Source organism: Ixodes scapularis, unplaced genomic scaffold (assembly GCF_016920785.2).
Source record: "Ixodes scapularis isolate PalLabHiFi unplaced genomic scaffold, ASM1692078v2 PGA_scaffold8__174_contigs__length_109621045, whole genome shotgun sequence".
Classification (NCBI taxonomy): Eukaryota; Metazoa; Arthropoda; class Arachnida; order Ixodida; family Ixodidae; genus Ixodes; species Ixodes scapularis.
In genome coordinates this window covers 61,370,003-61,397,855 of record NW_024609883.1, presented here as the reverse complement: position 1 = coordinate 61,397,855, position 27,853 = coordinate 61,370,003, and the positions used below count along the sequence as shown (strand labels likewise).

At 47.3% G+C, this 27,853-nt stretch overlaps 1 protein-coding gene across 1 annotated transcript; it reads right to left on the bottom strand.

Moving 5' to 3' along the window:
- Positions 1–6,627: 6,627 nt before the first annotated feature.
- On the bottom strand, positions 6,628–27,497 carry LOC8033015. The gene is made up of 3 exons (XM_040210692.3): positions 26,978–27,497; positions 20,975–21,284; positions 6,628–7,778 (listed from the first exon to the last, which is right to left on the bottom strand). Exons 1-3 carry the CDS (start codon positions 27,328–27,330, stop codon positions 7,422–7,424), a joined length of 1,020 nt encoding a protein of 339 aa, XP_040066626.3. The 5' UTR covers positions 27,331–27,497; the 3' UTR covers positions 6,628–7,421.
- Positions 27,498–27,853: the final 356 nt, after the last annotated feature.

The following is a 27,853-nucleotide window of genomic DNA, read 5'->3' as shown; positions in this document are numbered from 1 at the left end:
GAAGCCCTGCGCCCTCCTGTTCGACAAGATTCATAAAAAAAAAAACCGCTAATATTTGTTATAAAACTATAATAAAAGGAGAACTCTTGCAGACTAAAAACTTTTGAGCGTGGTTTTAAAAAATGGAGCTCAAAAATCAAACCTAACAAAGCGTTAGTTTCGTTTTTGGGCTTTGTGTACCGCTTCTAACGGCTAGCAGACGACAACCCTTCGACCGGCGTTTTTACTTTTCCGGAAAACTAATTGCATAACTCTACTGCTTGTCCTTGTGGCGTGTAACGTCGTACGATCAGTCAGTTTAGTTTTATAGTACAGTATTAAATATCAAAATGGGTGTTGACAAAAATGTTGTTACAACGAGGCTAACCATATAATATCGTTAGCCTCCAGTAAAAAAAAAAAAAAAAAATTAATTGACAACAGATCATTTTTTATTCACAAATATATTTGTTGTTTCTTTATCGACAACCCCAGCTTGTTTTTCAAAACCTTCCTGTCCCAACGACATAAAATCCTATGCCCAAAATCATGTGTTTAATCTGAGCTTTGCACTCTAACAGGCTTCTCTGTGGTAGGGAAGGGGAAAGGGGACAAAAAGACGATCAACAAAGGGTCAATGATGATGAGATGAAATGTTAAAATATTTACAGCCGAATTTGTTTGAATAAAGCAATGTTTGAATCAACGGGAGTTTCCTCCCACAGACACACATAGGATGCATGGGATCTGCATATGTTAGTTTGAATTATCCACAAGTTTGAATTAAGAGAGTTTGAATTAACGAGATCTGACTGTACATGCTATAGTGTCTAGAGAAAGGTGGGAAAAATAATTATAGCACTGTCAGCAATTGGTCAATGTCCTCGAGGAATTGAAAGACTCGATGTTTCTTATCGGGCCAAGGTCCGAAGAGTTTTGGCAGATCAAACAGTCCAGAGCATTCGTAGAGTTTTTGTAAGTTTAGCGTTTATTTTCATATGCTTGAAACGTGAGTAAAATGTGTCTGATGGTTTCCAGCGCACCGCATTTTTCACAATCCGGAGTTGTGCATTGTTTTATTTTAAAGTGATAGTTCTTTGTGTACACACAGTTGAGACGAAGTCTATGTATAAAAGTTTCTAAATTTCGTGGTACCTCGCTTGGTAGTCGTGTAGTCGTGTTGATAATAAAGGATCTACGTCATAGAGAAATCTGTAGTTAGAATCCATTGAGGATCAAAGCATCTCACATGCACTTTTTGCAATTTGTCTTGTCGGAGATGTACAATCACCTGGGAAGAAATAGAATACAAGTAATAGTATACATTGATTTCTTTCCAATAGGACTGAGCGACCGTAAAGCGCATTTTGAATCTGTAAATAAGGTCCATTGTTGTGGTGGTTGTTGGCATATATACTTGATTGCTTCCTTAATTCCGTGGAGCTCAGCGGCTGTTGATGATGGTTTATAGACGACAAGATCTGGCAAGAACTCGCGATGGAACGAAGAATGTTGACAATGAGGTCATTGTCATTCGTGAGCCATCGGTATATAGATGTGCGTTGTTTTAGAGTAACTCACAAGTTGTACCATAACTAACATTCTCTGTTGGCGTTTTGAATATACATTTTTCGAAGCGTCCCTGGAGGTATTTTGAAGTATTCAGTAAAAGTTGCCTGCTTCGGAATATTGTGAATATTTCGATCTAAAGCATCCCCATAGCTGGAGTTTAGGCGTTTTATGCGTATTTTAGAAAGATAGTGATTGTTCTGCTGAGTTTTATGGCATACATAAATGAATTCATACTATTTTTTTGTTTCTGTAATACTTCCAAAGGAAGGTGTCTGGCTTCTGCTACCGTGCCAGGTCCAGATGAACCTTGTAGACCAAGGGAGGGAGCTGTCGTTTACTCGTCAGGCTTATATTAGTTAGGTGTGGAATCGAGTATCTTAATATTATTATTTAAATATACTGTTAACCCCTCTTGGGGTCATTACAGGAGAGTCCCAGATCTGCTGAAGAGAATCAACCAGAGATTTCTACAGTAGAATCATTGACCTGCTGTTACATCCCCAAGCTGTTCCTGCGATACAGCGTAGAGCATTGGTTGCACCTGCGATTCGTTTTTTTAGAGAATTAACTTCTTCCGTCCACGAGAAATTTCAATGAACGTTGATCCCTAAAAATTTATGTACTGTGACGTAAGGAACCGTATGTCCACCTAAATAGATTGGATACTTTTTCATAGATTTCTTCGTAAAGGCCATGGCAACTGTTTTCTTGGGAGGTTTCTGTAGGCCTTTGGAACCTAGAAAACTCGCCATTATATGGAGAGCATATTGCAACCGTAGCTTTACAGTTAGTCTAAGTGGGAAGTAGACCACACGCAGATGTCAGATCTGCATATATGCTAATATATTAACTTCTCGGAGAAGTTGCTTTTTTAATTTTATCAGTGTGATGTTGAATAGAGTTGGACTTAGTATTGCACCCTGAGGTACCCCTTGAGAACATCAATAGTTGGAATTTCCTTCTGAAGTACCAATGTAAATTTTTCTGCAATTAAGATAATTGTATACCCATTTATAAATGCATCCTCCAAGTCCCAGATCTGATTGAGAGAATCAAATGCTGTTGTAATATCTAAGAACAGGACAGTGGCCGTGTGACCTTTGGCTCTATCTTCTTCGACACTCGTTGTAAGATCAATAACGCTCGGAAAAACATGTTTTGTTCTAAAAACCATGAAATTCTAAGTACCATTTTTTTCTATTAGCTTTCCTATTCAACTCAAAAGTGCAATTGGTCGGAAAGATTCGAGACAAGTGGGCAGCTTCAAAATTGGCACAATCTATGCAATTTTCCACTTTCGTGGTAAGGCTCCTTTGATCCAGGAATTGTTGTAGTGTGCAAGGAGTCCGAGCTTGGAATGTTGGGATAGGTGTGCTATGGCGTTATTCATAATGCCATCACTACCTGGTGTTGAATTAGTTTCACCTTGAATTGCTGCAAATTTAGCTCTTTAATAGCGAAAGACAAATTTAGACTCGTTTGTTGCAGCAGGTATGGTATGTCAATACACTTGCTGCAATGTACGGCAGACGAGGCATGGTAGGTTGTGAATAGGGTTTATTTCAGGCGCACAACAGAATGAAGATTATCAAGATGATAACTACAGCGACGAACGATTACAACGTGTCGTCGTGCGTCGCTTCCCTCCGATGATGCAGCATTCCTTCCCTTGTAGAGGAAATAATGCACTACAGTTTTTCTTGTACTGGTAGATCCGCGCAAGTCTTGCGGCTGCGTGACGGTTGGGGTTGATAAACGTTGGGCCCTTGGCCGCATCTTAGCAAACAGCGGATGGAGCTTCTTGCATACTCCTAGGTGCGGGGCGCTGGTGGTTCCCGAGGACAGACCTGGTCCGCGTGACGTTGTACCCAAGCAGCACAAATGTCATATGAAAGTCCACAGAACATTGCTGGAATGTTAGGACATCCTGAGGACATTCACAGAGCTAAGTGTAATACTAAGGTACTTCCCGCAGCGGCCACCGACACCATTCCTGCCCCAGTCGTTGTAGTTGCGGTTCGTGGTGACCACCTTTCCCCCTTCTCCACAGTTCCATGTCCAAACAGCATTCTCCAGCACAGAGCTTACATCCGGGTTCCTTCAAAGGCGTGGATGAAGTGAGAGCTGCAGGAGTCCAGGCGAGATCTAATTTTCCAGAAGACTGTGTGATGGCCAAGTGCCGGCTGGTAGGAGCGTTCTACGGCATGCAATTATTAATTTTGCCAGACGTGTCTAAGCCCCCTTGCTTTACTTTTCTGAGGCTGTCCTCAATCGTTCCAAAAGTTCTCTCCGCTAGGCCGCCAGACTGTGGGAGGTAGGGTACAGTGCGCAGGTGTTCTATGTTATTCTCCGAGAGGAACAGAGAGAATGATTCTGCAGTAAATTGGGCATCACTGTCTGTCATGACGGTACTGGGAATTCCGAGATGGCTTGACATTTCACACACAGCAGATATTGTGGAATCTACGGCGAAATATCTCATGGCAACAGTTCTATTCATTCAGAACGAGAGTCCACAGCAACCAATATCGTGGCTTCACCTATCGGCCCGTAAAGTCTAGGTAGACCCATGACCATTTTTTGCTAGTTGCCGGCCACTTTACAGGAGCGTTGGCAGAAGGCATTGACTAGGGCCAGGATGCACGAATTACAATGACGGTAAAGCCGTTCGATCTCACCATTAAGGCTTGGCCATTGGAATAGGGTCTGCGTAACCACCTTCATTGCCGAGGAATCAGTCCTTGGGCTGCCTGTGGCATGACAACTCAATATGTCCCAACAGATCATCGTCTACTATAGTTGCTTTGGCCACACCTGCAACCTGCAATACATAAACAGCAATGGTCCTCCGACGTCAATGCCTGCAGTCTCTGAACCGAAAGGCAGTCTTCTCTTCTCGAGTTGGTTTAGCGAGAGCATATTTGGATAACTCTTCGGCTTCTTTATCGGGAATGTTTCCTAGAAAGCAACTAAAGAGGAGAACATGTGAGCAATGAAAACGGGCATTGTGCGGCAATTCCCGTAGCCACCTGTGCTGGCGTCCCTACGTCACTGCGAGGTTCTCCTTGAGGCACTGCGGCGCACGGATATGGTCTGTCCAGAAAATGCAGCGCGGTGGACCTATAGTGGCGAGGGCCGTGCAGTGCTCAGTTTCACCGCCCGGCTTGTACTCCGTCTTGTACTGACATGTGCCTAACAGCAAAGCCCAACGTTCAGTTTTGGCTGCTGCCATCACAGGTGTTAGATGATCTTTTCTCAGCAATCCTACAAATGGTTAGTGATCAGTAGGAGCGTGAGCGGTCATCCCAACAAATGGTCTCTGAACTTTTTGCCACTCCGAAGACCGGGGGCTAATACTTTCTGCTCTAGTTACGAATGATTTCTTTCTGCTTTAGAAGGAGTGCAAGGCCCGAGTTGTATTAGTCTACGCTTTCAAGGCAGTGAGACTGCACCGCCCCAATACTACGAGGCGATGCGTCGCAACCTAGGTGCTACACTCTAGACGGGTCAAAATGTGCGTGTACGTCTGCTTTGCAAGGTACCTGCTTAGCCCTCCTGAGCGCATGCTTAAGGGACAGATGCGAAGAAAACAATCATTGTTTTTAAACAGCCAGGTTGGGAAAAGGAAGTCTTAAACGAATTTACAACGAAAAAGACAAATTGTTAGAGCTATATTTACGACGCTATACGAATTTGTAATTTGCGCCACGAGCGCCGCAGAAAAGTGGCCGCTATTTATCACGTGACTGGCCGCTATTTGCCATGTGGTGCTTGCGCTCTTTTGGAAGTTTCCTATGGTCTCGAAAAGTTACTTATTCATCTTCGTTTGAAGTGTAACAAAAAACGAAGATTGATAAGTAACTTTTAGAGCCCAAAGGAAGCTCCTAAAAAAGGGCAAGCAGATGTGATAAACCTGTCCGCCGGTCAGATGACGGCGGCGGCGCCCCGGAGCAGACAAACTTGCGTAGTGGCGGCGGCATGGAGAAACGCGTTGAACCGGCGGCGCAACATGCTCTGCGTGCGGCAGCGGCGCCGCACGACGGTGAACAGGTCTACCACGTGATCCGCGGCGGCTCCGACAATTTCGTTTTGCACTGTAAATATAGCTAAAATTTTTTTCTTCGTTGTAAATTTGTTTTATAATATTCTTTTTCCATCTAGGCTGTTTAAAAAAAATGTTTTTTTCCTTTGCATGTGTCCTTTAAGTTGATAGGACCCTTGCTTCCATTATGGCCGTCAGGTTCTTTTCGGTAGGAAGAAGGCAATCATCGTTGATGTGATGCCAGAGATAGAGGACCTCCTCCTGCCAGAAGTTGCATTTCCCTCTGGGCAGATCAACTCCACTCTCCTGGAAACACCGGAACGTCTGCTCGAGACGGTTTCCACTGTTAAACTCTTTCTCAGACAATAATGTCAAGGAGCAGTATTTTTATCTTGTGCTGGAAGATAGCGGGAGCGGATAAGATGCCAAATGGAAGCCGGTTGTAACCAAAACAAGGCACAATGGGTGTTGATTACCGTCAACTTCTTGGACTCTTTGTTCTGCGGCACTCAATCGTACGCATCCCGAAGGTCTAATACATCTCACCCTTGTCCAGTGACGCAAACAGGTCATCGATTTCTAGCAGTTGATACCATTCAGTCCTGCAGGCCAAGTTTACCGCCAGCTTAAAATCTCTGCAAATTACGACGGACACATTCTTTTTCGGCGAACAGGCAATGGGCTACGCCCATTCAGCGTGGGAGACCGGCAAGATAATCCTTTTAAAGCAGCCCGTCCAATTAGATTAACCCCTTGTCAAGCACCGTGCAAGGCAGGGACCTGGCCTCGAAAAACTTGAGTATAGTACCTTCCTTCGCACGAAGGTGCACTAAAGGCCCTTGGAACGACCCGAGCCTGTCACCGAGACACTCCTTGTGCTTGGAGAGCAGTTTCTATAGCTCTTCGATGGAAAGGCCCCTTCCATCGTCAAACTGAGGCACCTGGTAAGCCATGCTTGCGCAACAGAAGAGCGTCACTACACATGTCAACTCACTCACGTCGCCACTGCTACGACGTACTACAGGCGAGGCATGGTAGGTTGTGAACAAGGTTTATTATGAGCCACACGTGAATATAGGTTCCACCAAGTACAGAATAGAAGGATGATGATAAGGGTGATAATCACAGTGACAAATGATTACAAAGTGTCGCCTTGCGTTGCCCGCTTGCAATGATGCAGCGACACCCGTTCTCTTGACAAACATATTTCTGTTCATTTTGAGCCGGGACTATAGTCACATACTACATAAAGACAGTGCGAGGGGAAAAGGGCACGCATGAGAAAAGCCATGGTGGAAAGGAGATTGCTCCTCTCCACTTGTTTTCCTAGTTTCCACCCTTTTCCCCCTTGCATTGTCTGTCTTATGTTGTATCTGATTACAGCTTGATTTCAAAACTTTCCAGTCCAAGTGACAAAAAAATCACGGGCGCATAAAATATAAAATTTATTTACAGCATCATAAAACTGCAGTTTAAAACGGAATAAAACCGAGGAGTGCTAAAACAACTGAATAGCACAGTCAAACAACATTGGTGCTATGGTGGGCTAAAAGGGGGGGGGGGGGGGGGGAATTGATGATGGGGGGAGGCGAAAGAAGTGCTATAATTCAAGCCTCCAAAGTGAAACATAATCTCTATGTGGGAAGCAGTGCCACTTTGAACAGCTTCCCACAGATATTATAAACACCTAGAGTTGTGCTTTATAAGTGACACTGCACTCAAGCACAGTTCAAACCAAAAAGGAGTGTTCGCTGCCCTTTCGATTGACTGCTAGGCAGGTATGACGTCGTCGAAACGAACGTCCAGTATGACGTCGTCGAAACGAACGTCACTCATCGGTCCTTTTGACCACCACATATTCAAAGCTGTCGAGGGCGGGTTCGAGGAAGCAACCCACGCGGGTGAGGCATCCGAGCATGTAGAGTCTGCGCATGCTTTCCAGCACGTTGCCTCCGGTCACCCGCAGCCTCGCTCCGTCGCCCCCTTCTTCCACGACCTCGAAGCGATCCACTGGGTACCTCGTAGCCCCCTCGAAGATGACCGCCGCTTCTAGCTCCCGGTCGGCGGTCTCCTGAGACTTGATGTCAATGACTCCGGGCTCCGCCGTGCCGTCCTTGAGGCTGCCGTCTTCCTCGAAGGCGGACTCGCGGAGGAACAGCGGGGCTTCCGGCCCACCGTGGGTTTTCTGCAGAAGCATGGCCAATCTTCGTTAGCGGACGGTTCGTTTTAGGGGCGAACAATACGGACAGCAAACCCACCGACAGGCGTCTCTTTGTGCGTGGAAGAGCAAGCGATCGTGTGTGCGACGAATGCGACGAAGCTCCACCCTGCTCGCCGCCTCTTCGACGGTGGTGAGCAGACGACCATACCGCAATTTCCTCGTTCTTTCGAGAGCGTCTGGTAACTGTTCGTCAACACGAAACAACAAACCCTTCGACATAAAGCCTCCTCTCCCCTTCCTCAATGTCTAAGTCCTTGTTCGTAAAAAAACGCTGGATTTTCGAAAACTGTACAAAGGTTAGGATGCACAGTCATTACTGTTAGGACTAGCGGGTCCTAATAATGGCTGTCCGAGTGCAGACGCCGACGCTACCGTTCCCTCCGAATGAAAAGCAGATGACGCTCTTGGTCTCTCTGATTAGAGGAGAAAAAGGCAGCTAGCCTGTGTCTATCCACTATCCTTTCACTAGCCGTGACCTCGCTCCATCCGCTGCACAAGAAGCAGACAAACTTTCACACCGTATTTCTTTGTGGTCACTAATAGCCCCTTCCCCTAGCAAATAACGAGCGCTCGCAGATGCGGAACTTCAAGCATTCGGTCTCGGCAATCGAGTATCAGTGCAACAACTCTCAGGTGGGGTGCATAATGCAGCAGACGGCAGAGCCGCTGCACTCGCTCAAAGAGTCGCGCATTTTCTGGCAGTCCCATTGTGCAGCTGCCACCGCTGCTCCTACAATTCTGCCTACTTCTTGCATGGCAGGTAGAGTGACATCACGGTGGCAACCTCCGAGTGGAAGGATAGCAAGATGACACAAAGGCTAGATGCCTTGGTCTTCTCTAGCCACTGTATCCTCCAATCGGAGCGAGCAAGAGCGTCGCCTACTCCTCGTGCAGAGGTAGCAGTGCGTCAAGGTCGGCGTTCGGGCGCTGAACGCCGGCATCGTCTGCTAGTCCTAGCCACGGCTGTTCTATCCATCCCGTGGCTTTTAGAAATCCTACGATTCTTTACAAACAAGGACTTGGCCTTCAAAGAGGGAAGAGGAAATACCACCAATGGTATATTGTTTTTTGTCGATGCTCTAAAGAGCGAGGAAATCGCAGCCCAGATGTCGCCTGCTCCCCACCGCCGCCGAAGAGCAAACAACAGCTGCGGGGGCGGAGCTTGGTCATGTTCATCGCACACGTGATCACATGCTCTCCCATGTACGAAGGGGCACCTTTCGGTGTGCACGCTGTTTGTATAGACCTATTTATTAAAGCGCAAAAAGGAGGCACTGCTTTACTTTTTCGTCCCCGTGAACCTCCGGTTAGATGAGAGGATAAACAATCCCCACCACGGCATTACTTCTTGCAACATTCATGAAATATTTGGTGATTAGTTCTCCAGGTGGTTAGCTGAAGGATCGGTTAGCGAGATATTGGTTGGGGATTGTTTAATACTCCCGTAAGATGATCGATTCCCTCTGGTATCCTGAATAACACAGCAGAAGGACCTTGCCAAATCCCCGACTTTGTGATATCTGGAGAACTTCATTGTCTCAGGAATTGTGATGTCAACAGGCTCGGGAGGCGGCTGCTGAAATGGAGTGACCGGAAGTCTCTTGGGAAACAAGAGACGGCTTGTGTTTGTAAAGCAGAGAATGGGTCTATTGGGAAAATGAGAAAATGGGTTGGAGAAAATGGGCCCCAACGTTTTTAAGTGGCACAAACAAAATGCCACAAGTGAAGCCATTGCAATTTTTTCTCAAAACTAGGCACGCCACCGAGCTTTGGTGATCGCAGCTTGACTGCATTTTGCAGATGATGCAAAGTGCAGTTACGCGCACCACAAGAACCAAGCCTGCCCCGAAGGCAAGAAATGCAAGCAGTTCGGTAAACTCGACCACTTTGCAAGCGTCTGCCGGTCAAAGCCAAACAAAAGAGGCGCCGGACAGACGAAGACCCAAAAAGTTGACAGCCCGGAATGCGAAGAAAGCTACTTTCTGCATGCTGTCTCATCAAGCCACAGGCAAGAAGGTGGAGTTTGGAAAGCCAAGATTGACGTTGAAGACAAGCCAGTGGTCTGCAGCTCGGATAAAAACAAACTGTTCTGCGATTACACTCGAGCAACTAAAGACAGCAACACGGAGGAGTTGAAACCAACCAATGCACTAGTGAACACACTTTTCGGTCAGAAAGAAGACTGGAAGGTGATTGTGAGTGTCCGGCAAACACGGAGCTGCTCGGGCACGGTTTTTCGTTGTGCATGAATGCGACGCAGTTTGGGCTGGCTTGACTACACCTTGTGATTTGTGGTGCAGTTTCATGTGGTACACCGCCGCACGTAGCTCACCTAGGCCCTTGGAAGTCTTTTCGAACGGTCGTGCCGCACAGTAGGGTTGGCCCTCTTCGGCCACTGTGGCTACGGGTTGGATGAGGCTTAGTTCCTGGGACAGGTCACCACTGAGGGTTGCTTGCACAGTATCTACATGACAAGGTCAGGGCTGAAGTCAACCAGATGGAAGAAAAGCTATAGTGATGAACCCTATTACCGAACCGATTGAATGGGCCAATCAGGTGGTCGGTATGGTCGAGGAAGAGAAGACAAGAATGTGCTTGGATCCTGTCGACCTCGACAAAATAGCTCGAGAGAAAGCACTACCGCGTGCTGGCACTGGAGGACATTGTGATAAACGTCGACGGTGCCGAGCACTTCTTTACATTAGACGCTGCTGCAGAACTTCGGCAGATTCAGCTTGACAAGCCCAGCTTGTACTTGTACACGATAAGCACGCATTACGGAAGACAGTTTTTAATGCGAAAGCATGAGCCGTCTCATGGAGCGAACTGACGTCATCAGCTTTGAAGCCACGCCAAACAGCACCTTCCCCTGTCCCAATGTCGTCTGTAGCAGAAATATGATGGATAGGCTCCCACTGGCTGGCACATGTCATCAAGGAAGGAGGCCTCGTGTGGCGTAGTTCCAAAAAAGGCCACCAGAGAAGCCCTCTCCATGGCGGCGCAGCGCACGCAGCGACCCGGCCACCGCCGGTGGCGGTCGAACCCGTTCGGGCAAGCTCCAGAACGGGTGTATGGCCAAGCGCGGCGCGGCCACTTCACGAGAGCGCGCGCTTAACCGTCAGCAGGCGAAACGTGGCTGTCCGTGCCACTATGCCGCAGATGAACTAAGGAAGCGGAAGAACGACATTCATGCTTTTGCATTCACAACTCATAAGAAGTGCTTAGGTGTTTTCGAACTTTTTTTCGGAAAGCAATGCACCAGGTGCTCTAAGGTCTCGACAACATACAATCAAGTCCGGTAGCAGTGAATTCAACAGGAATTGGATACCACTTCGTTATACACGTTTCTTCATTATACCTGCAGGGGTGGGACAAACCAGACGGGTTTGGGAGCAGTTTTTGGAGCAGAAAAATCTGCATTTTGGTGCAGCTTAGGAACAGAAAGCCTACATTTTGGAGCAACTTCAAAGAAAAACAAAAACCTGCCCTTTAAAGCACTAAAGTACCAAAAAAAAATATTTTGGAGCACTTTAGGAGTAACTGTGACATCATTTTAAGAAATCAACGTAGCCAGTAATTGTACCATGTGTTACAATGCAAGCGAACCAGGTTTGTACTACAGGTGTTGGAAAGTATTGAATACGGAGAGCAAGTCTTACAAAAAGTGCATCGGAACGCAGGGAGGGGCACACCAATCAAAGGACAACAAAAAAAACGCACAGGGAATGCGCGATGACGAGGCAGAGAGATGACGAGGCTTCGGACCTCAACCTGAATGGTTGAGGTCCGAAGGAAACAAAAGCATGTGTGCGCATCTAGAAGGTAAACGCAAAGAGCAGACAGACTTGCACGCCACATGGAACTTTACTGTGAAATATCTGAAATCGTACACAGAAAGATGTCTACATACAGAAACAAATTTCGACTGAAAATGAAGGGGCACGACTAGGCAAAGTGATCGTTACATGCTAGGTGGCATCATTTCATACATTGCACATGTGAGATGAGTGATACATCGAATTCATCGGATAGATGGATGGACAGATATGGCTGAACCAAGGAATTGCCATTGCCATTGCCAGGCCACGGCTTGGGCCACCTGGCAATGGAATACAGTGAAATCCATTTAGAACGAACCGACGTACAGCGAATTATTGTCGATATCGAACTCACAGAAAATGTAAATAAAAATGCATGTAAAAATTACTTCTTATAACAAACAACATACTGGCTATATCGAACTTTTTCCCCTGGGAAGGCATCCAAAGACGCACAAACAATCGTCTTCTAGCCTGTCCCTTCCCTCTTCCCCCCCCCAATAAAAAAAAAAGAAAAGTAGGAAAGAAAGAAAATGACAAAAGCTCTAGCTGTGAACAAAATTGTGCGAAGAGAAGCGATTCATAAGGGGAGAAAGCTAAAAAGCACTGCACTCGCGGAGAGAGAGAGAAAAAAAAAAGAAAAGCTTTTCATCCCAAAGCAGTTGCCTACGAAGAGAAGAGACTAAAAAAAACAGATACCGTAAAATACCGAGCATGGGCCCATGTCACATTAAGGGCCCACCCCCTGTTTTTGAACGATTTCAAAAACAAACAGCGGACACATCAACCGCCCACCCCCCATTTTAGGCATATTTAAAAAAAAGAAATATATGCGAAGGACATGGCAAGCGCCCAGTCGCCACGGACAGCCGTTATCTCCTGAAGTTGAAGCGACCGGCACTATACTTCGTTTCAGCTTCGGTCCAGACGCAGCCGATGCTACAAGCGCGAGCATGTGGCCCAGAACAGTACCTGCACTGCACGAGCGCGCGTGCTTGGCAGGGATGCTGAAAGCCCGGAGCTCGCGCTTGTAGCTTTGGCTGCGTCTGGACCGAAGCTGAAACGAAGTATAGTTATGAGTCACGACAGCACAGGCGAAGGGGGCGAAGGGCACCGCGGGAATCGGGCAAAGGGCTCCGGCGCAACACGGCCACACTCTGGCATCGCGGGAATCGAGGTCAAATGGCAGAAATAACAAAAGATACAGGCGAGCTGGTGTACAAAGGAAGAGAGGAAATGGCACGGTGGCAAGAGTGAGGTAGTGAAGATACACTACGTTGGAAATGGAAAGGAGGATCTAGCGAATGGAAAGCCGCACAGAGCTTAGCGCGTGTGCTGCACACGTGCCGTGTGCCTGTGTGCCTCTGCCCTTCCGCTTCCGCTTGTTGTTCGGTAGTTCGGTTAGTTCCGTGTTCATCGCGTTGCATTGCTTGCGTTCGCTCGGTTCGCTTGTTTGGACGGTGCACTCGTATACGGTCGCTAGGAAAGTCGAAGTTGTTGAATGGCATAGGCGCCACGGAAAGTGTGTAAGGTTAACCATAAAGAGTGCGCGGAAGATCACGGCTGAAAGATCACGGCTGAGTGCAGAACCACGGAAGAACACGGCTGAAACGCAAGCTGAGTGACGGGGCGCCAGATGCTTTATCATCAAATGGTCGCCATTTTGAATTCGGCGGTCGGGCGAGCAAGGGCCCACCCGACTATGCCATCCTTCCGCGTTTTTGCTCTTGGACCTAACAAGCGCCCATCCCCGAGTTTTCCGCGATTATCCCATAATTTTGAGTGGGCGCTTGCTCGGTATTTTACGGTAGGCTAAAAAAAACAAAAAAACTGCACGCATGCAAAAAAAGGAAAAACTTTTTACCGCTTTGTTACAAGGTGGAGTCGAAGAGATGAGAAAGAAAGAGAAGCTCTTGCCTTACAACGAATGCATCGTGGAAGTTCTTTGTAAATGGTTTTTGCTATATCGAACTACTTGCTATATCAAACTGATCATAGCGTTTCCTGCTGTTCGTTACAAACACGTTTGACTGTAGCCATGGCTGTCAATCGAGCTTTCCCTTTCTGAAAAACCTAGCGTGACCGTAGGCTTTCGTGCAGCGTGGCGCAATTTTGGTGGATTTCACACTTTTGGCGTGCAGAAAATTCTGCATGTACCAAAATGGCGCAATTGGCGCAGCTGTCCCACCCCTGTATCTGGCCTCCATAAAACTGACACGCAAAAAAAGACGCTAACAAGGGCCACAACGGGCACATGTTTATCGTGCTTGCAGAAAGCGGATGAGGCTTCTTTGCGCACACTCTCTGCTAGGTTGAAGTCGCTTCTCTCCAACTGCAAGAAACTCAAATCGAGAAAAGATCCTGCGAGCCACGTACGGACCATGTCAACAGCTGCAACGGCCGCCGCGGAAGATGACCGCAACGGATGGCATTCTTAACATTTATGCACGTTGCGTTGAGGATGGCGACATGCTTTTGTTTCAAGGAGAGTGCCTTCGTCTTCCCTGTCAAGGTGCCGGGACTCACCATCATTGAGTAGCAATGAGTCATCAAATCGGTGCTTCAGCAAAAGCTGGCATTTCACGCAGAGAAATCAGACTAACCGGCGCCGCAGACAAGAAACATGAAGCCAACAAAGAAGCGCATACAGCACCGAGTTTGCATTCAAGTTTGTGTTTCGTTGGTACAGAGAGCCTAGATTTAAAGGGACAATGAAGACGATTTTATTTAATTTTCTTAAATGGTGTTTTATTGCTTCTTGGGAACATACCATGCCGCCCAATTTTTAGTAGACATATATTATGCGTATTTATGTGCCTACGAAAGAAGTAAAGAAACCGAAACTGAACCATCTCCAGTCTCGTTTCTGGGCCTCCGAAAACGGAGGTGACGTGGGAGTGACGTCAAGTGTGAATAGTCGGCATCGGTAGTATTTAGGAGATCGAGACTCTGGTTACCGCGGTGGGTTACAGCAGCGCGGTGGCGCGGCTCTGTCAACATGGACGAATGCCGCTCTCGCGAGCGAGTTCGAGCTTCCGTTCAGTGACCGAACACCAACGGAAGGGGAGTACGTGTGTGGTGGCCTCTGCCATCACCCTATGGAGACAGCCCAGCCGAAGGACGGACGCGGGGGAGATGCCGAAGGGAAAGCTGCAGCGATCCCGCCGTTCCGGGATCCGGTTCTTCCGCGGACTTCCTCTTTTCGTTGTCAAAGAACACGAACAGCAACCCACACGTGAAAACTAGCGTCGCCCGAATGAATACTGGTCTTCAGTCGATCGTTAGAACAGCCATCTACAGCTACCATTTTGCAAAGTCTTTCGAGTACCGTGTTCTTTTTTAGTTTTATTTTGTTGGCCCATAGTTGCCAGTTGCCGGTTTCACGTCCTGCGTAGCAAAGAAAAAAACAATGATGCTGCTTTATTTACGATTTAGTAATCATTTCCGATCCGATTTATACTTTTGATGGTTATTCAAGCGGAAATTAGAACAGTATTTCTAAAAATCGCGAACCAAAACGTGACCGAGGGCACGTTTCTCGTTTCGACCAATCGCTGACGCGTCTCTTGTGACGTCGCGCTCCTTGGCCCCGCATCGGTCACGTGAGCTCCGCTTCTCCTGGTTTCTCCCGCAACTCTTGGGGCGTCGCCCCAGTCGATCCCGGTACGATTATTACCTCGACCGTTTAATTGATTTGCGCGGCACACAAGAGCCGGTTTCGGCTGAAATTTGGGCAACGTAGCCTGAGATGTGCCTGGAACCCAGTTCAATGGCCAAAAAGATCTCCGAAATTGCCTTCATTGTCCCTTTAAAGGGGCCCTGCAAGGACTTTTTTACTGAGTTTTAATTTGCACCAAACCTGAGCGCACTGAATGTAGTAACTTAATTAAACATTTCTTTTCTCGAATTTGACTTTATTTCCAAAGTTATAGGCAAATTAAAATTACAAAAACAAGCAAAAAATAACCTCCTTCATGACGTCCTTGGTTGCTTCAGTGGCCGTGAACTAGAGGAGGGGTAGTGAGATCAGCAAGCGCTCACGGCTGCCGCACTCAGTGTTGACGGCTCGAGAGGTCACCACCAAAGCATGTTCTGGCTAGGCTGCATGAAGCGGGCAGCCAGGGCGGCTCGCATTTCATTTGCAGCGCGATTAAACACTAATTCGGCATGACACTTCATTGGCCACAAACGACAGCAAGCACAGGGTAAAGATCAGTTCAGAACGGGAGCCACTTTGCGCTGCCATACCGCCAAAAGGCCAAATTGCCAGCCAAAGCTGTTTGCCGAAGGCCTTGGGAATGCTCGGAACCGGTCGTATCCTCCAGCCCATATGACCGCAGTGCTACCGCGTACATCCAGGACCTTTCTACGCTTGCCACTAGTCGGCGCCTGATCCCACTACCCCTTTCTAGTATGCGCCGCCTTTTTTACCGCTTGGTGGCGGGTATGTCGACGGGTCATTTCTTGTTTTCGTACTTTCTAAACTGCACTTGTTTCTTTTCTGATCTAAAATAGTGAACAAAAACTACTTTCATAAATAATTGAAATGGTTCGCGCCACTTATATTTTGTATTTGACTAAAAAGAAGCTTTTATCGGCTCTAACCAGTAGTAAGCCCAGGACCAAAGACGTCACATATCGCGCGCTCTCGGCACCACGGGTCACCCCCGTAGGTGGAGGAGGTTTCCGCGTCGTCCGGTTAAAATATGATGCACTGAAATTTAGTTACTCTCTCTCTGCCCGCTGGCTTGTTCGAACCCCAAGAGACGTGGAAACCGCCAAAAAGGGTAGATGCTTAAATATGATTGCAGGGCCCCTTTCAGATAGGGGGCAACTACTCGATCAGGTTAAAACGGAGGTTCGGGCGAGTTGGTTGTTCATGACTGACAACGATTGTTTTGATTGTTTTGTTTTGTGATTGTTTTGAGGGTGCGCTGTTTCGTTGTCTGTTACTCGATCGGGGTCACATGGTTTGTGGGCCGCGTTTGCAAAACGAGCTGCAGCATGCAAGGAGTCAAAAGCGTTCACCGTCTGCAAACGTGTCCGCCTCTCAGCCCGGTTTCCTCACCGCGCTGGCCATGCGACAACCGAATGCAAGCGCACTTGTGCCAATCTGCCCAGGAGGCGCCTGCCATTAAACTGCGAATGCTCTCCATGGTGGGGGTTGCTCCCTCCCTTAAATCTAGGCACTCTCTCCGTTGTGTCCGTCGCTACGTCCGAGCTAGCGCTCCGAAAGCCCCTATCGACATGCCACTACAGCTTCTCTGCAGAGAGAGTGCTTCCCAGTTAAGGATTGGGGAACAGACGATACAGAGGCTGCCGCCAACAGCTTTTGCAGCCGCGGCCGCAAAGTGCAAAGGTCGAGAACTTTGTAAACTTTCCGAATACGACTTTTTTTTTTAATTACCACGAAATTTGTCTTTGCTAAATCCACGGGAGCCATTCAATTTCCTTTGCTAAAAACAGGAACAAATACATTGAAAAAGTGCAAACAGGAATGGGAAATCGTGATCGCTTCGCTATAGCCGCTATTTCACTATGACCGACTTCGTTATAAACGGGCGTGACAGTACTGGCACGGGGTTCAACAAAAGAACAGCGCGACAGACGTCTACAAAACGTCTTGCAACAGTGCCAAGAAGTAAACCTCATGCTGAACCTGGCCAAGTGCCACTTCTACAAAAGGGAGGTACGCTACCTCAGGTTTGTGCTAACCGTCAAAGGACTCTCGATCGACTCGAACAGAGCAGAGGACATCCCTGCAGTTCAAGTCCTAGAAAACGCAAAGGAACTGAAGACTTTTCCAAGAATGGTGAATTATGTTGCCAGGTTTATCCCAGATATGTCTGAGATACTAAGTGCATCTCTACGAGACTTGCTGAAAAAGGACAATGCTTGGGTCTGGACCGACTCTCAGCAAGAAAACTTTGAGCATCTTCGGAAAGCCCTATCACGAGCACCGGTTCTGGCATACCACGACAAGACGCATCCCCTTGTGTTGCAAGTAGATGCTAGCACACAAGGAGTAGGAGCTGTCATCCTGCAGAACGGACACCTTCAGGCCTATACTCTTCTCGTTCACTGACTCAAGTGGAATAGAGATGTGCACAAATTGAAAAAGAGACATTTGCCATCAAGCACTCGCTTCCACGACTACGTCTTCGCTCAGCCATACATCCTGGTGGAAAGTGACCAACGCCCTCTCGAGGTGATCTTCAGGAAATCACTTCACCAATGTCCGCTATATCTGCAAAGAGTGCATCTGGCTTTCCAGAAGTACTGACTTCAGATAAGGTACAGAGCCGGTCCACTTTTAAAGGGAACACCGGAACGGGTGGCCGGGGCTTTCCACTGCGCCGGCTGCTGGCACCATGGAAGCTTGGCACAGTGAACAACAAAGGCGGTGCAGGCAGCGCGTCGTCTGCTGCTACACCGCTTTTTTGCTCACTGTGGCTGTGCCGTAGCGTGCAGTAGCAGACGACGCACAGCACGCACCGCCTCTGATGCTCACTGCGTGTGTGCCAAGCTTCCACGGGTGCCAATAGCCGGCGTAACGCGGAGCGCCGGCCACGCATTCAGGAGTTCCCTTTAAAAGTGGACTGCTCTGTACAAGCCTGGAAATAAGATGTTCATCGCAGACACTGTCTCGGTTTTCATCGAGAAGGTGCCAGAAAAAGAACACTTTCAAGTAAACGTCATTCAAGAGGTGACAATCTCTGCAGAAAGTCTACAGCAGATCAAGCGGGCAACGAACCAAGATGAGACTCTCCATACCCTAAGGGAGTATGCAAGCATGAAGGGGCCAGGAGACAAAAACGCCGTCCCCCCAAAAATTCGAGCCTATTGGCCGTACTGCGATGAGATCCGTGCTGAGGGCAACGTCTTCCAGTCAAACAGACTGATCCATCCCAGCATCATAAGGAACGAAGTCCTAGACCTGCTGCACGCAGCCCAGGGGGGTACAGGAAAGATGAAACGACGTGCCAGAGACGTCATGTTTTGGCCTGGTATGTCAGCAGACATCCAAGAGAAAGTGAGAAGACGTGCGCTCTGCAGACAAAACAAGCACAAGAACTAAAAGTTGCCTACAATGAGCCACTATGTCCCAGAACTACCCTGGCAGACAGCTGGCATGGACATTGTCTACCAAGCAGGAGAGGAGTAAGCGATCATCATGGACTTTTATTTGTTTTATTTTAAACTTTGACGCTCGAATCGCACAACGGCAGAAGTTGTCATAAAATTCTGCCAAGAGGTCTTCATTGCGCATGGTTTTCCCCAAAGGCTGATCAGTGACAATGGGCCACCGTTTAACAGTCACAAGTTTGCCGAATTCATGGAACGCTGCGACATCACCCACGTAACAAACATAGAGTCCACACTACTGTCATTCAAACAGAATGAGCCGTCATTCAAACGGAATGGCGGAGCGAGCCTTCCGGGAGGCAACGAAGCTTCCGTGCAAAACGCTTTACGATGCGGCAGAATTCTACGGCGCCCTATTAGAATGAAGGAATATGCCAAGAGACAGGCCCCTGGAGTCCATAGTCCGGCGTCTGATGGAAGAAGGACGAAGATGCAGCTGGCCTACGCACAGCAAGCCTTTAGAACCCGAGACAGTGCCAGCAAAGGAAAAAAACTTTGTTTTTAAACAGGCTAGATGGAAAAAGAATATTATAAAAAGAATTTACAACGAAGGGAAAAAAAATGTAGAGCTATATTTACGGCGCAAAACAATTTGTAGTTGGCGCCCGCGGGAGCCGCCGCTGGTCGCGTGCTAGGCCCGTACGCCGCCGCGCTGCGTCGCCTTTGCCGCACGCTGAGCATTCTGCGACACCGCTTCAACGCGTTTCTCTACGCCGCCATCGCCACTGCCGCACAAGTTCGTCTGCTTCGGGGCGCCGCCACCGTCATCTGACCGGCACACAGGCCTATTACGTCTGCTTCCGCTTATTCAGGAGTTTCCTTTGGGCTCTAAAAGTTACTTATTAATCTTAGTATTTTGTTATACTTCAAAAAAAGATGAATAAGTTACTTTTAGACGCCATAGGAAGTTTCTGAAAGAGCGCAAACACCACGTGATAAATAAGGGCCAGTCACGTGATAAATAAGAGCCACTTTTCCGCAGCGCTCGGGTGCGCCAACTATAGCTTCGTACAGCGCCGTAAATATAGCTCTAGAAATTTTTTTTCTTCATTGTAAAATTGTTTTATAATGTAGGGACTGGACACACCGACAAGCGAGTTCAGTCTCGGCACTGGAAAAAGAAAAAAAGATGCGCTCAAGAAGAGCAGTTCCTGACGAGACATCACTGAAATAGAACATTGTTTTTAAACGTCTGTCTCCTGCCTGTTTCTTTCACCACAATAACATCCTTTTTCCGTCTAAGCTGTTTAAAAAAAAATGTTTTTTTCCTTTGCATGTGTCCTTTAAGGAGATATGCCAGTGCCAACAGACGTACAACCGAGGTACAAGAGATCTGGAGTATCTGCATCACAGTTCGACGGTCTTAATGTTTGAGAGTCGGACCTCTCAGTGGTCTACAGTGGTCGCATTAACAGAACGACCCAGCACACGGATCATACAGTGGCAAACGAAGAAGGAAAACAGCTTCGTCACAACAGAGAGCATATCCGCTCCCACAGCTCCACAACAACAGCGGCAACGAGGCCAGTCAACGGGACACCAACCTGTGGCACTAACAAGCTCGAGACAGTGCCGCAAGCCACGTCGCTACACAGAGCATGACAAGCACTAGTTCCAGACTTGTCCTTTATTAAAGAAAGGAAGACATGGCCAGCGTCATCGTCGTATCCATTGCCAACACAAGCGGTGCCGCCAGCCCCCTGTGGTTGCAATTAAAAATGCGGCAATAAACGTCTTTTGTTTCTCGGCAATCACCGTGTGCGGTCGTGTCCGTACCAGCGGTCCACACTAGGTACCTATCACCGATGCCTTGCCGTTTACGAAGTAGTTGACCGTATATAAGGGCTTGTAGGTTTTAAGTAGCTCTTGGGTATAATGACCAGGCGGCTCGAATAGGTAATTCTGAAGATGCGTTTATGATGTGTCCGGTAGATTCGTCATTTCTTTGAGGAACAAGCCCTCATTCTTATCGCCCAAGCAATCAGAAAGGCGTGTCGATCCAGCAAAAGTACAATTCCGAAGGTACTGCGGTTGGCCCTCAGCAGCGAGGCTTTCAATGTATGCACTACTTACTGCGAATCCCCAAAACTAAAGTATAAACAATGGCCAACCGGAAGCAACATACTCCCGCATGAAGCTTGGCCACGTTTGTTTCTGTTCACCGTTCCAGACTGTGGACCGCCTTTCTGCACTCACCGAGACGCCCACGCTGCGCAGAGCGTCCTGGAACGCGCACGCAAGCGTGGTGTGTGGCACCTTCACCCTCTTGACTTCGAACGTGCACAGGGCGCGGTCCAGCGCCATGGCCAGGGGAACGAACATGGCAGTCCGGGACACGCAGGCCGCCAGGAGCGGCAGGCCGGGACAGTGGACCAGGTACACCGCGTGGTGGGCGTGCAGATGCAGGACCTCAAACAGGTCCTGCATCAGGAAGCAGGCGTAGACGGCACCACGCTGCAACTTCCACCGGAGCTCGACGTCGCAGCTGCACTCCTCTTTGAGGAACCTGAGAGGACAGTGCGTCCAAAGTAAATAATAAAGCTGAAGTCAGAGCATCGCCTTCCTTTTCCTTTTGCGCCAAAAGAGTCCACGACGCTTGCAGGAAAGCGGCCTTGAGGGGCATTGAGTTTAGGTGCAGGACATATTAGAGCAAGAAATGCTTCTTAACGGTGCCCGCTAATCCCAAAAAGTTTGTCTGTCTGCTTGTCCGTCCATTTTCCCGCTAAATTTAGTGGAAAAATTCACCCCAGGTGACCATTATACCGATCCAGTTTCTCTACTAAATTTAGTGTAGAAATTGATGTTACAGGACCTAAAACCATAAAACCTATAACAGGATCATAAAACCTCGGGCAAGCACCCACTCAAAATTTTGAGATAATCACTCCTTAGGTTAACAATATGTAAAGAAAATGAAAGACATTCACAAATCTCTGTAATGCGAAAGTAGAGTGCACCTGTTGAGGAGGAGAAGAGGAGGGTATGGCCCCTCTTCCTCCTCCGTACCCTCCCCCCTCCTCCTCTCACTGAATTTGTTCATGGGTGATGTGACATGAAGTCATGTGATGTCATTTTCCCCACTAAAATTAGCGGGTTAAGCTTCCCTGCTAAATTTAGCGGGAAAATTGACGTCACCTGACTTCAACACCAATTCAATTTCCCGCTAAATTTAGTGGGGTGATTGCGCCGACAGCGATGCCGCGAAACGCGGAAATGGGTGCCTAAGAGCTGCGCTCTAATACATCTTTTGTGTATTTTTCTAATGTAACTATTATGTAACAAAATTCAGGAGTGGGCGCTTATTGTGGAATGGGCAGGTGCTCAGTATTTTACGGTAGTCTCATGATATAGCTTACAATGTTTGCTAACCAGTTTGCCTGAGTACTTTAGCTCCTCGAAAAGTTCAAATAATTTCAACTATTTTCGCGTCTTACAAAAGTGCCGTCACAAAGGTGAAAATAATTGAACTATTTATTTTAATGGCGAATGTCAAAGTAGTCGTGACTGATACACCTGACAAAAAAATTTGCCGCTTCCATTCTATGTACCTTTATGTTTATCCTTTTGCCACTGGGAATTTAAAAATTTCAATGTTACAGACATGGTTGCGTGTTTTCCTTTTCCAACACAACCATTCATCAATTGATGATAAGACTGTGATGGCACAGGCGAGCTGGTGTAGACTTACTATTTTCTTGAACTACCTGAGACTAAGTGGAGAACTAGAAGAACCAAAGTGGAAGGGAGAGAAACAGAAAGACAGAAGGCGTCGTCTCAAACTCAGCTGAAAGTTTATTAGTAACACTTCCACATATACCCAAAACCTCCCACGTCACCAACCAATCACTAGACTCAAAAAACCCAAACTTCAGGTCCAAAGCCTAACAAAAGACATGACCTATTTCCTGGATTTGTCATCGTCCAAGTACACGCAAACGCTCTTGCCTTATCTGCCGGCAGTACAAGCTCCTACAGACACAAAGAACCCCCCCCCCCCCCCACCACACACACTTTTCGACCCCGACCGAACGTGCTGGACAGACGACCAATAAACATCCTTGCTTGGAAAAAACAAAAAAACATTGTTAAGACAGTTTACTTCCAAAGCAAAAAAAAACCACACACAACAACCAACCACATTACACATGCAAAAAAGGACTTGGAAGTGGGACACAGAACCAGCGATGCCTGACTTATGCAGTTGCCTATAGAATCAATCCTCACCGTCTCTTTCACTACCCTTTTTGACATCGTTCACCTCTCTACACATGACCACTCTGCCGTGCAGTTGTAACACTCTGGTATATGTTTTTATATGTGAATTGGCCGCTTTGGTCTTTACATTTCCCTTATGCTCTGTTATTCTGAGGTTTGCCCAACGTATTTGCCCAACGTATTTGAGGTTTGCCCAACGTATCTAGAGGTTTGCCCGACGTATTTGAATCCACACACTAACGGTATCTTGTACGCCACTGGTGTACGAGATACTGTTAACGTGTGGATTCAAATACAGTCATCTTTACTTCGTTGCCCCTCACCACGATAACAAGCAAGCTTGGAAGGGACGCATCATCTAAAAATAATATTCTCTTCAACTTTTTTTGATTGTACATCGAAAATTCGCCCACTCTACATTTCGACCCGATTTGCTCTTTACTTTAGTTGGGCTATCTCTTGGGATGTTACGGCAACCGGATTCGTACAACATATCTTTAAGAAAATCCACAAGACCCATCCACGCGCCTTTAAGCAAATCGATTGAGTACATCCAAGATACTTTTCAACGAGGAGGGGCCTTAGACCGATAAAATGGCAGTTGAAAGTGACTCCGCCGCCATGTTGTGCAATTTTGACCACTAGACCCGTGACCGTACCAAATCCCAAGGCTTTTACGCAAAACTGAGCCGAGATTTGCGTTGTGATCGCTGTAAAAAAACATGATCAACTATTTTTGCAATATTGGTAGCCCCGGATATCAGTGTCTAGCTCCAATAAAAACCCAAAATACAGCACTACGGCTAAAGGCATCTAGCGGAGCCATTGTGAAGCTGCCCGAGATTTTGTTGTAAAAGCATATTTTGGACTTGAAACAAACGAAGCATAACTTATCTTGTCAGCAGTGTTATTAAAGATAAAGAAACAATTATTTGTGTGCGGTTCTTCGTTAAAATCAAGACGTAAAACTATAAAGTCACGTGTCTAGTGGTAAAAAATGTGCAACATGGCGGCGGCCAACTAGGGGTCCCCTTCAGGTGCTGGTTTATCATTTTAAGGCTCTGTCCCTCGTTGCTCCGAGGTAGCCCGTGCACCAACAGATCCCTGGTCTGCAGGCTTAAAATTCAACCAAGGCGCTTTGCTGAGAGTGTCCTTCAGAGCATTAATTGTTTTTGAACGCAAGTCCCTCGATTTCCTAGCATTAAGGAAAGGCGCACGCAAAGAAAAACGCTAATGCACTACAGTGAACGCTGAATCAGTGCCTACCTTATTATTATTAGTAACCGGCTGCATTTTAGAGCGGCTAATATCTGCACTAATCGAACAAGAAAAGTTCCAGGCAGCGGAAATATGGTTAGCCCGCTAACAAAACGGATGTGACCTGATCAGCTGTATTAAGCCGAGTGGTCCCCAATTAAGGCTGGTTGCATTCTCATTACCCTTGACTTGAGTCAGGAGCTGTGCCTGTGTTCTCTCTGTCCAACGGGTCATCTTGCCGAAAATAAACGCCCAGAGAAACTAAACATTTTCGGGAAGCCTGGATGCCTTTCATGTGAATGCATTGTCCTGCATGCTTGTTTCATAAGTTACGACAAGTAACGGGTAATAAAGGTAGTACCGCCGGTACCACAGCACTGAGAAGGAAGGAGTATATTCACGGCGTAAAAGAAATGGGCTACATTTTCAGTAAACTTTGTAGCACATTTCGCAATTTTTTTTTTTAGATTAATACTAGTGATGGGACTGAACTTTTGCCGAATCGAAAGTTTGGCGCTGAATCTTAGGATTCGGCAAAGCCGAACTTTTCTAAAGATTCGGCAAAGATTCTGCAAAAATACATTGTTACCAGACTTAACGTTGATATTTGTTTTTTTCTGGCGAAAAAAGGTTTTATGTATCTTTTTTCTTAACTTAAATGCAACGTTTAATGCATATTGACGTAGTTATTACTGAATAAGGTGATATTCTACAAGATAAATGTATCGGTGTTGTTTTCGTGTGTTTACTGGCACTTTTAGAGACCCCTTGCAGAAGTGGCGTGACAATGAGGTTGGGTAGGAGCGAGCGTGGTGCAGTCAAGAATCACGCTACGAGTTTTGGTTTTGAGGCATCATCAGCGCAAGCCTGCATGTGTGTATACCATTGGTGTGTACATTTTTAAAACGAGGCAATGATGCTCCATTCTTCCTTTCTCCGAGTCACCGTTTTGTGCACGAAAACGAATGCAACGGTTGCTGAGCCTTCACCAGAAGAGATAATAATATTAATGTAAATATGCATGTTTCTCGATTTGAGTCACTTGACGTCAGCTTTGCATGAAAGTGTGCGTCCCATATTTGCAGCGTCTCGTTTTTAACCTTTAAATGCCAGTTTCTGGTGTTAGGACACACACAAACGTTTCGGAAGATAGGGAGAGTTAGGAATGTCGAATGTGCAACGTCGAGCATTATAGTTCTGTGTTCAGTTTTATGCAGATATATGAAAATCGCGAAATAACACTAATTGAAAAAGCAATATTATTTTGTTTTGGAACACACTGCTCCCGAGCTGAAGAGAGAATTGTTCTAATTGCGAGGAGTGCTTTAAAGTAATTGTCGGCCAATGTTTCAACTACCTCGCTGCATCACTGGAAATGTCAAATGAAAATCACGTTATCCAGAATGCACCGCATCATTTGTCACTTGCGCAGTGGACTGCATAAATTACTGGTCGATCTTCTATTCTTGAGGAAGAAAGATTGAAGAGAACCACACTCGCTTGCGAACGCACAGTTACCGTGTTGCCTACTCCACACCTCGCAATAACCACTGGTTGTACTGCACTGCACGATGGTAACCGCACAACTGCACGGCGTCCATTTGCAATCCATGATGCCGTCGCGTTCTCGCGCGTGCGCAGACATTTGCCGAATTTTTGCCGAATCTTTGCCAAACTTTTCTTCAAAAGTTCGGCATTTGCCAAAGTTGCCGAATCTGAAGTTCGGCAGATTCAGCCTTTCACTAATTAATACATAAAAACTTAGTTTGAAACTGCAGAATTAGATTTCCATCTGCAAAATTCAGACTTGGAACTTAAAATCGAAACTTTTGAACTGTTCAACCTAGTACCTAAAAAAAATTTGAAATATTCGATCTTTCAAACTTGAATAAATTATAAACATTCTCATTTTTCGACCGATCTATAAAACAGAATTCAATCTCTTCGACTTCGAACTTACAAAAACCTTAACATTTTCAAATTATTCGATTTAGAACCTCAGCGGGGTTCTAAGGTTGCAAACTTTTCAAACTCAAACCTTGCGAGGTGCCAGCATTTCAAAACCTTTCGAAGTCGAACTTCTGGAGGTTCGCAACATCCCTACTTTAGACCCGGCTTTGAGTTGATGTTTATCGGTGTTCTCGGTGAAGACCAGAAAGCCCACGGCCCGAGCTATAGTCTGTTGCAGGCCAAGAGTAGCGGGACAAGCTCCTCCTGCAAACACCTCTTCAGCGCTAATATCTCATGCGAGAAATGCGAGTACTGAGGAAGGGGCGCGGGCACGGGGGTCTGAGTGCCGCTGCTCAGAAGGCGTCCCATCAGCCTCCTATATAGTGACAAAGCCTGGCAGATCGCCACGAGAAACGGCCGCCGAAATGGAAAAGGTAGAGTGGCAGACAACGGATGAGAGGAGAGCCCTGTGACTGGCGCCCCGCTGCGGCGAGACGCCAAAACACAATTCTCCCGAGCGAACAAGTGTGTTTCGGGTCCTCGACACTGCGAAAGCCGCGCGCTGACGTCCAGGTTCCCCGAGAAATGATTCTTTGATGCTCCGTGCTACCAGATCCTCGCGCTCCACATCTGCGACCGGGCACTCTATGGCCGCTATGGCTCCGACGTCGAACTGCCAGGCTTTGTGAGCATAGAGGAGGCTATGGTCCCGCACAGCCCAATATACAAAAATAACAGCGCGCAGAAAAGTTTTTTTTTAAAAAAAAAGGACCTTACCGTGCGACGCTCTCTATGAAGATTCTGTTGTTGAAGAGGACGTCGTCCGTTACCGTAGCATCCGTGGAGACCTTGAACAGGGACCACGGCATCATCTTGTCCGCCCTAGTCCGCAGGAAGAAGCAGTGGACGGACGCCAGCGCCTGCAGCCGGAGTTGGGGCTCCTGCAGAGCCGAGATGGCGTCGGCAACGGCATCCGCTCGCGTCGGTCGCTGCCTCGCCCCGGGACGTTGCTTCGGCGCATGGTCGACGATGAGATCCGGTAAATCCTGCCTGAGCAAGTCGTTCAGTTCGAAGGAGCTAAAACCGTTTAAGATTCGTCGCGCTTTCGCGATGTCCACGGAATCTGCCATGACTCTTTCCAAATTCCAAGCTTCCCGCGCGCCCGCGAGCTGTGAAACGGCTCTTTTGTTGTTGTTGTTGTTGTTGTGGTCTTGTAACGGGCGGTAGCTTGCGCCACCTAGCCTAAAACAAATCAGCGGGCGGTGTGACCGGATGGCTCTCAGAGCTCGTGAGACAGCGCCGAGAGGGCAGAGAGTAAACGTTGCTGACGTCACCCATTACGCTAGCCCCAAGTAGAGCACTATATAGCTCCTACGGAGCAGAGTAGCGCAATCTAGAACGCCGCCTCTCGGCGACTAGCGGCGAACGCCCGGAGGTTCCAACTGTGGTCAGAAATGCATGGAGAACGTGAGAAAATCGTTGTTTCTTCAGTATTGTGGGGTTGTACGGAATAGCAATTATTTTTGACATAATAATGGAACATTTTAGAATAATTTGTGCTAAGTTTTGTGCCCCGCAAGGACGTGACTTTTTTTAAAAAATTGCCTGAGCGGCATCATGCAGCAGACGACACGGCGACGTCACACCATTCAC

Excerpts from the sequence above, each read along its gene's own strand:
- LOC8033015 (XM_040210692.3), bottom strand. The coding sequence starts at position 27,330 with ATGGCAGATTCCGTGGACATCGCGAAAGCGCGACGAATCTTAAACGGT. Across the intron at positions 21,285-26,977 it reads TTCATAGAGAGCGTCGCACG|GTTCCTCAAAGAGGAGTGCA; the intron begins GTAAGGTCCTTT and ends CTGTCCTCTCAG. Across the intron at positions 7,779-20,974 it reads TGCGCAGCGTGGGCGTCTCG|AAAACCCACGGTGGGCCGGA; the intron begins GTGAGTGCAGAA and ends ATGCTTCTGCAG.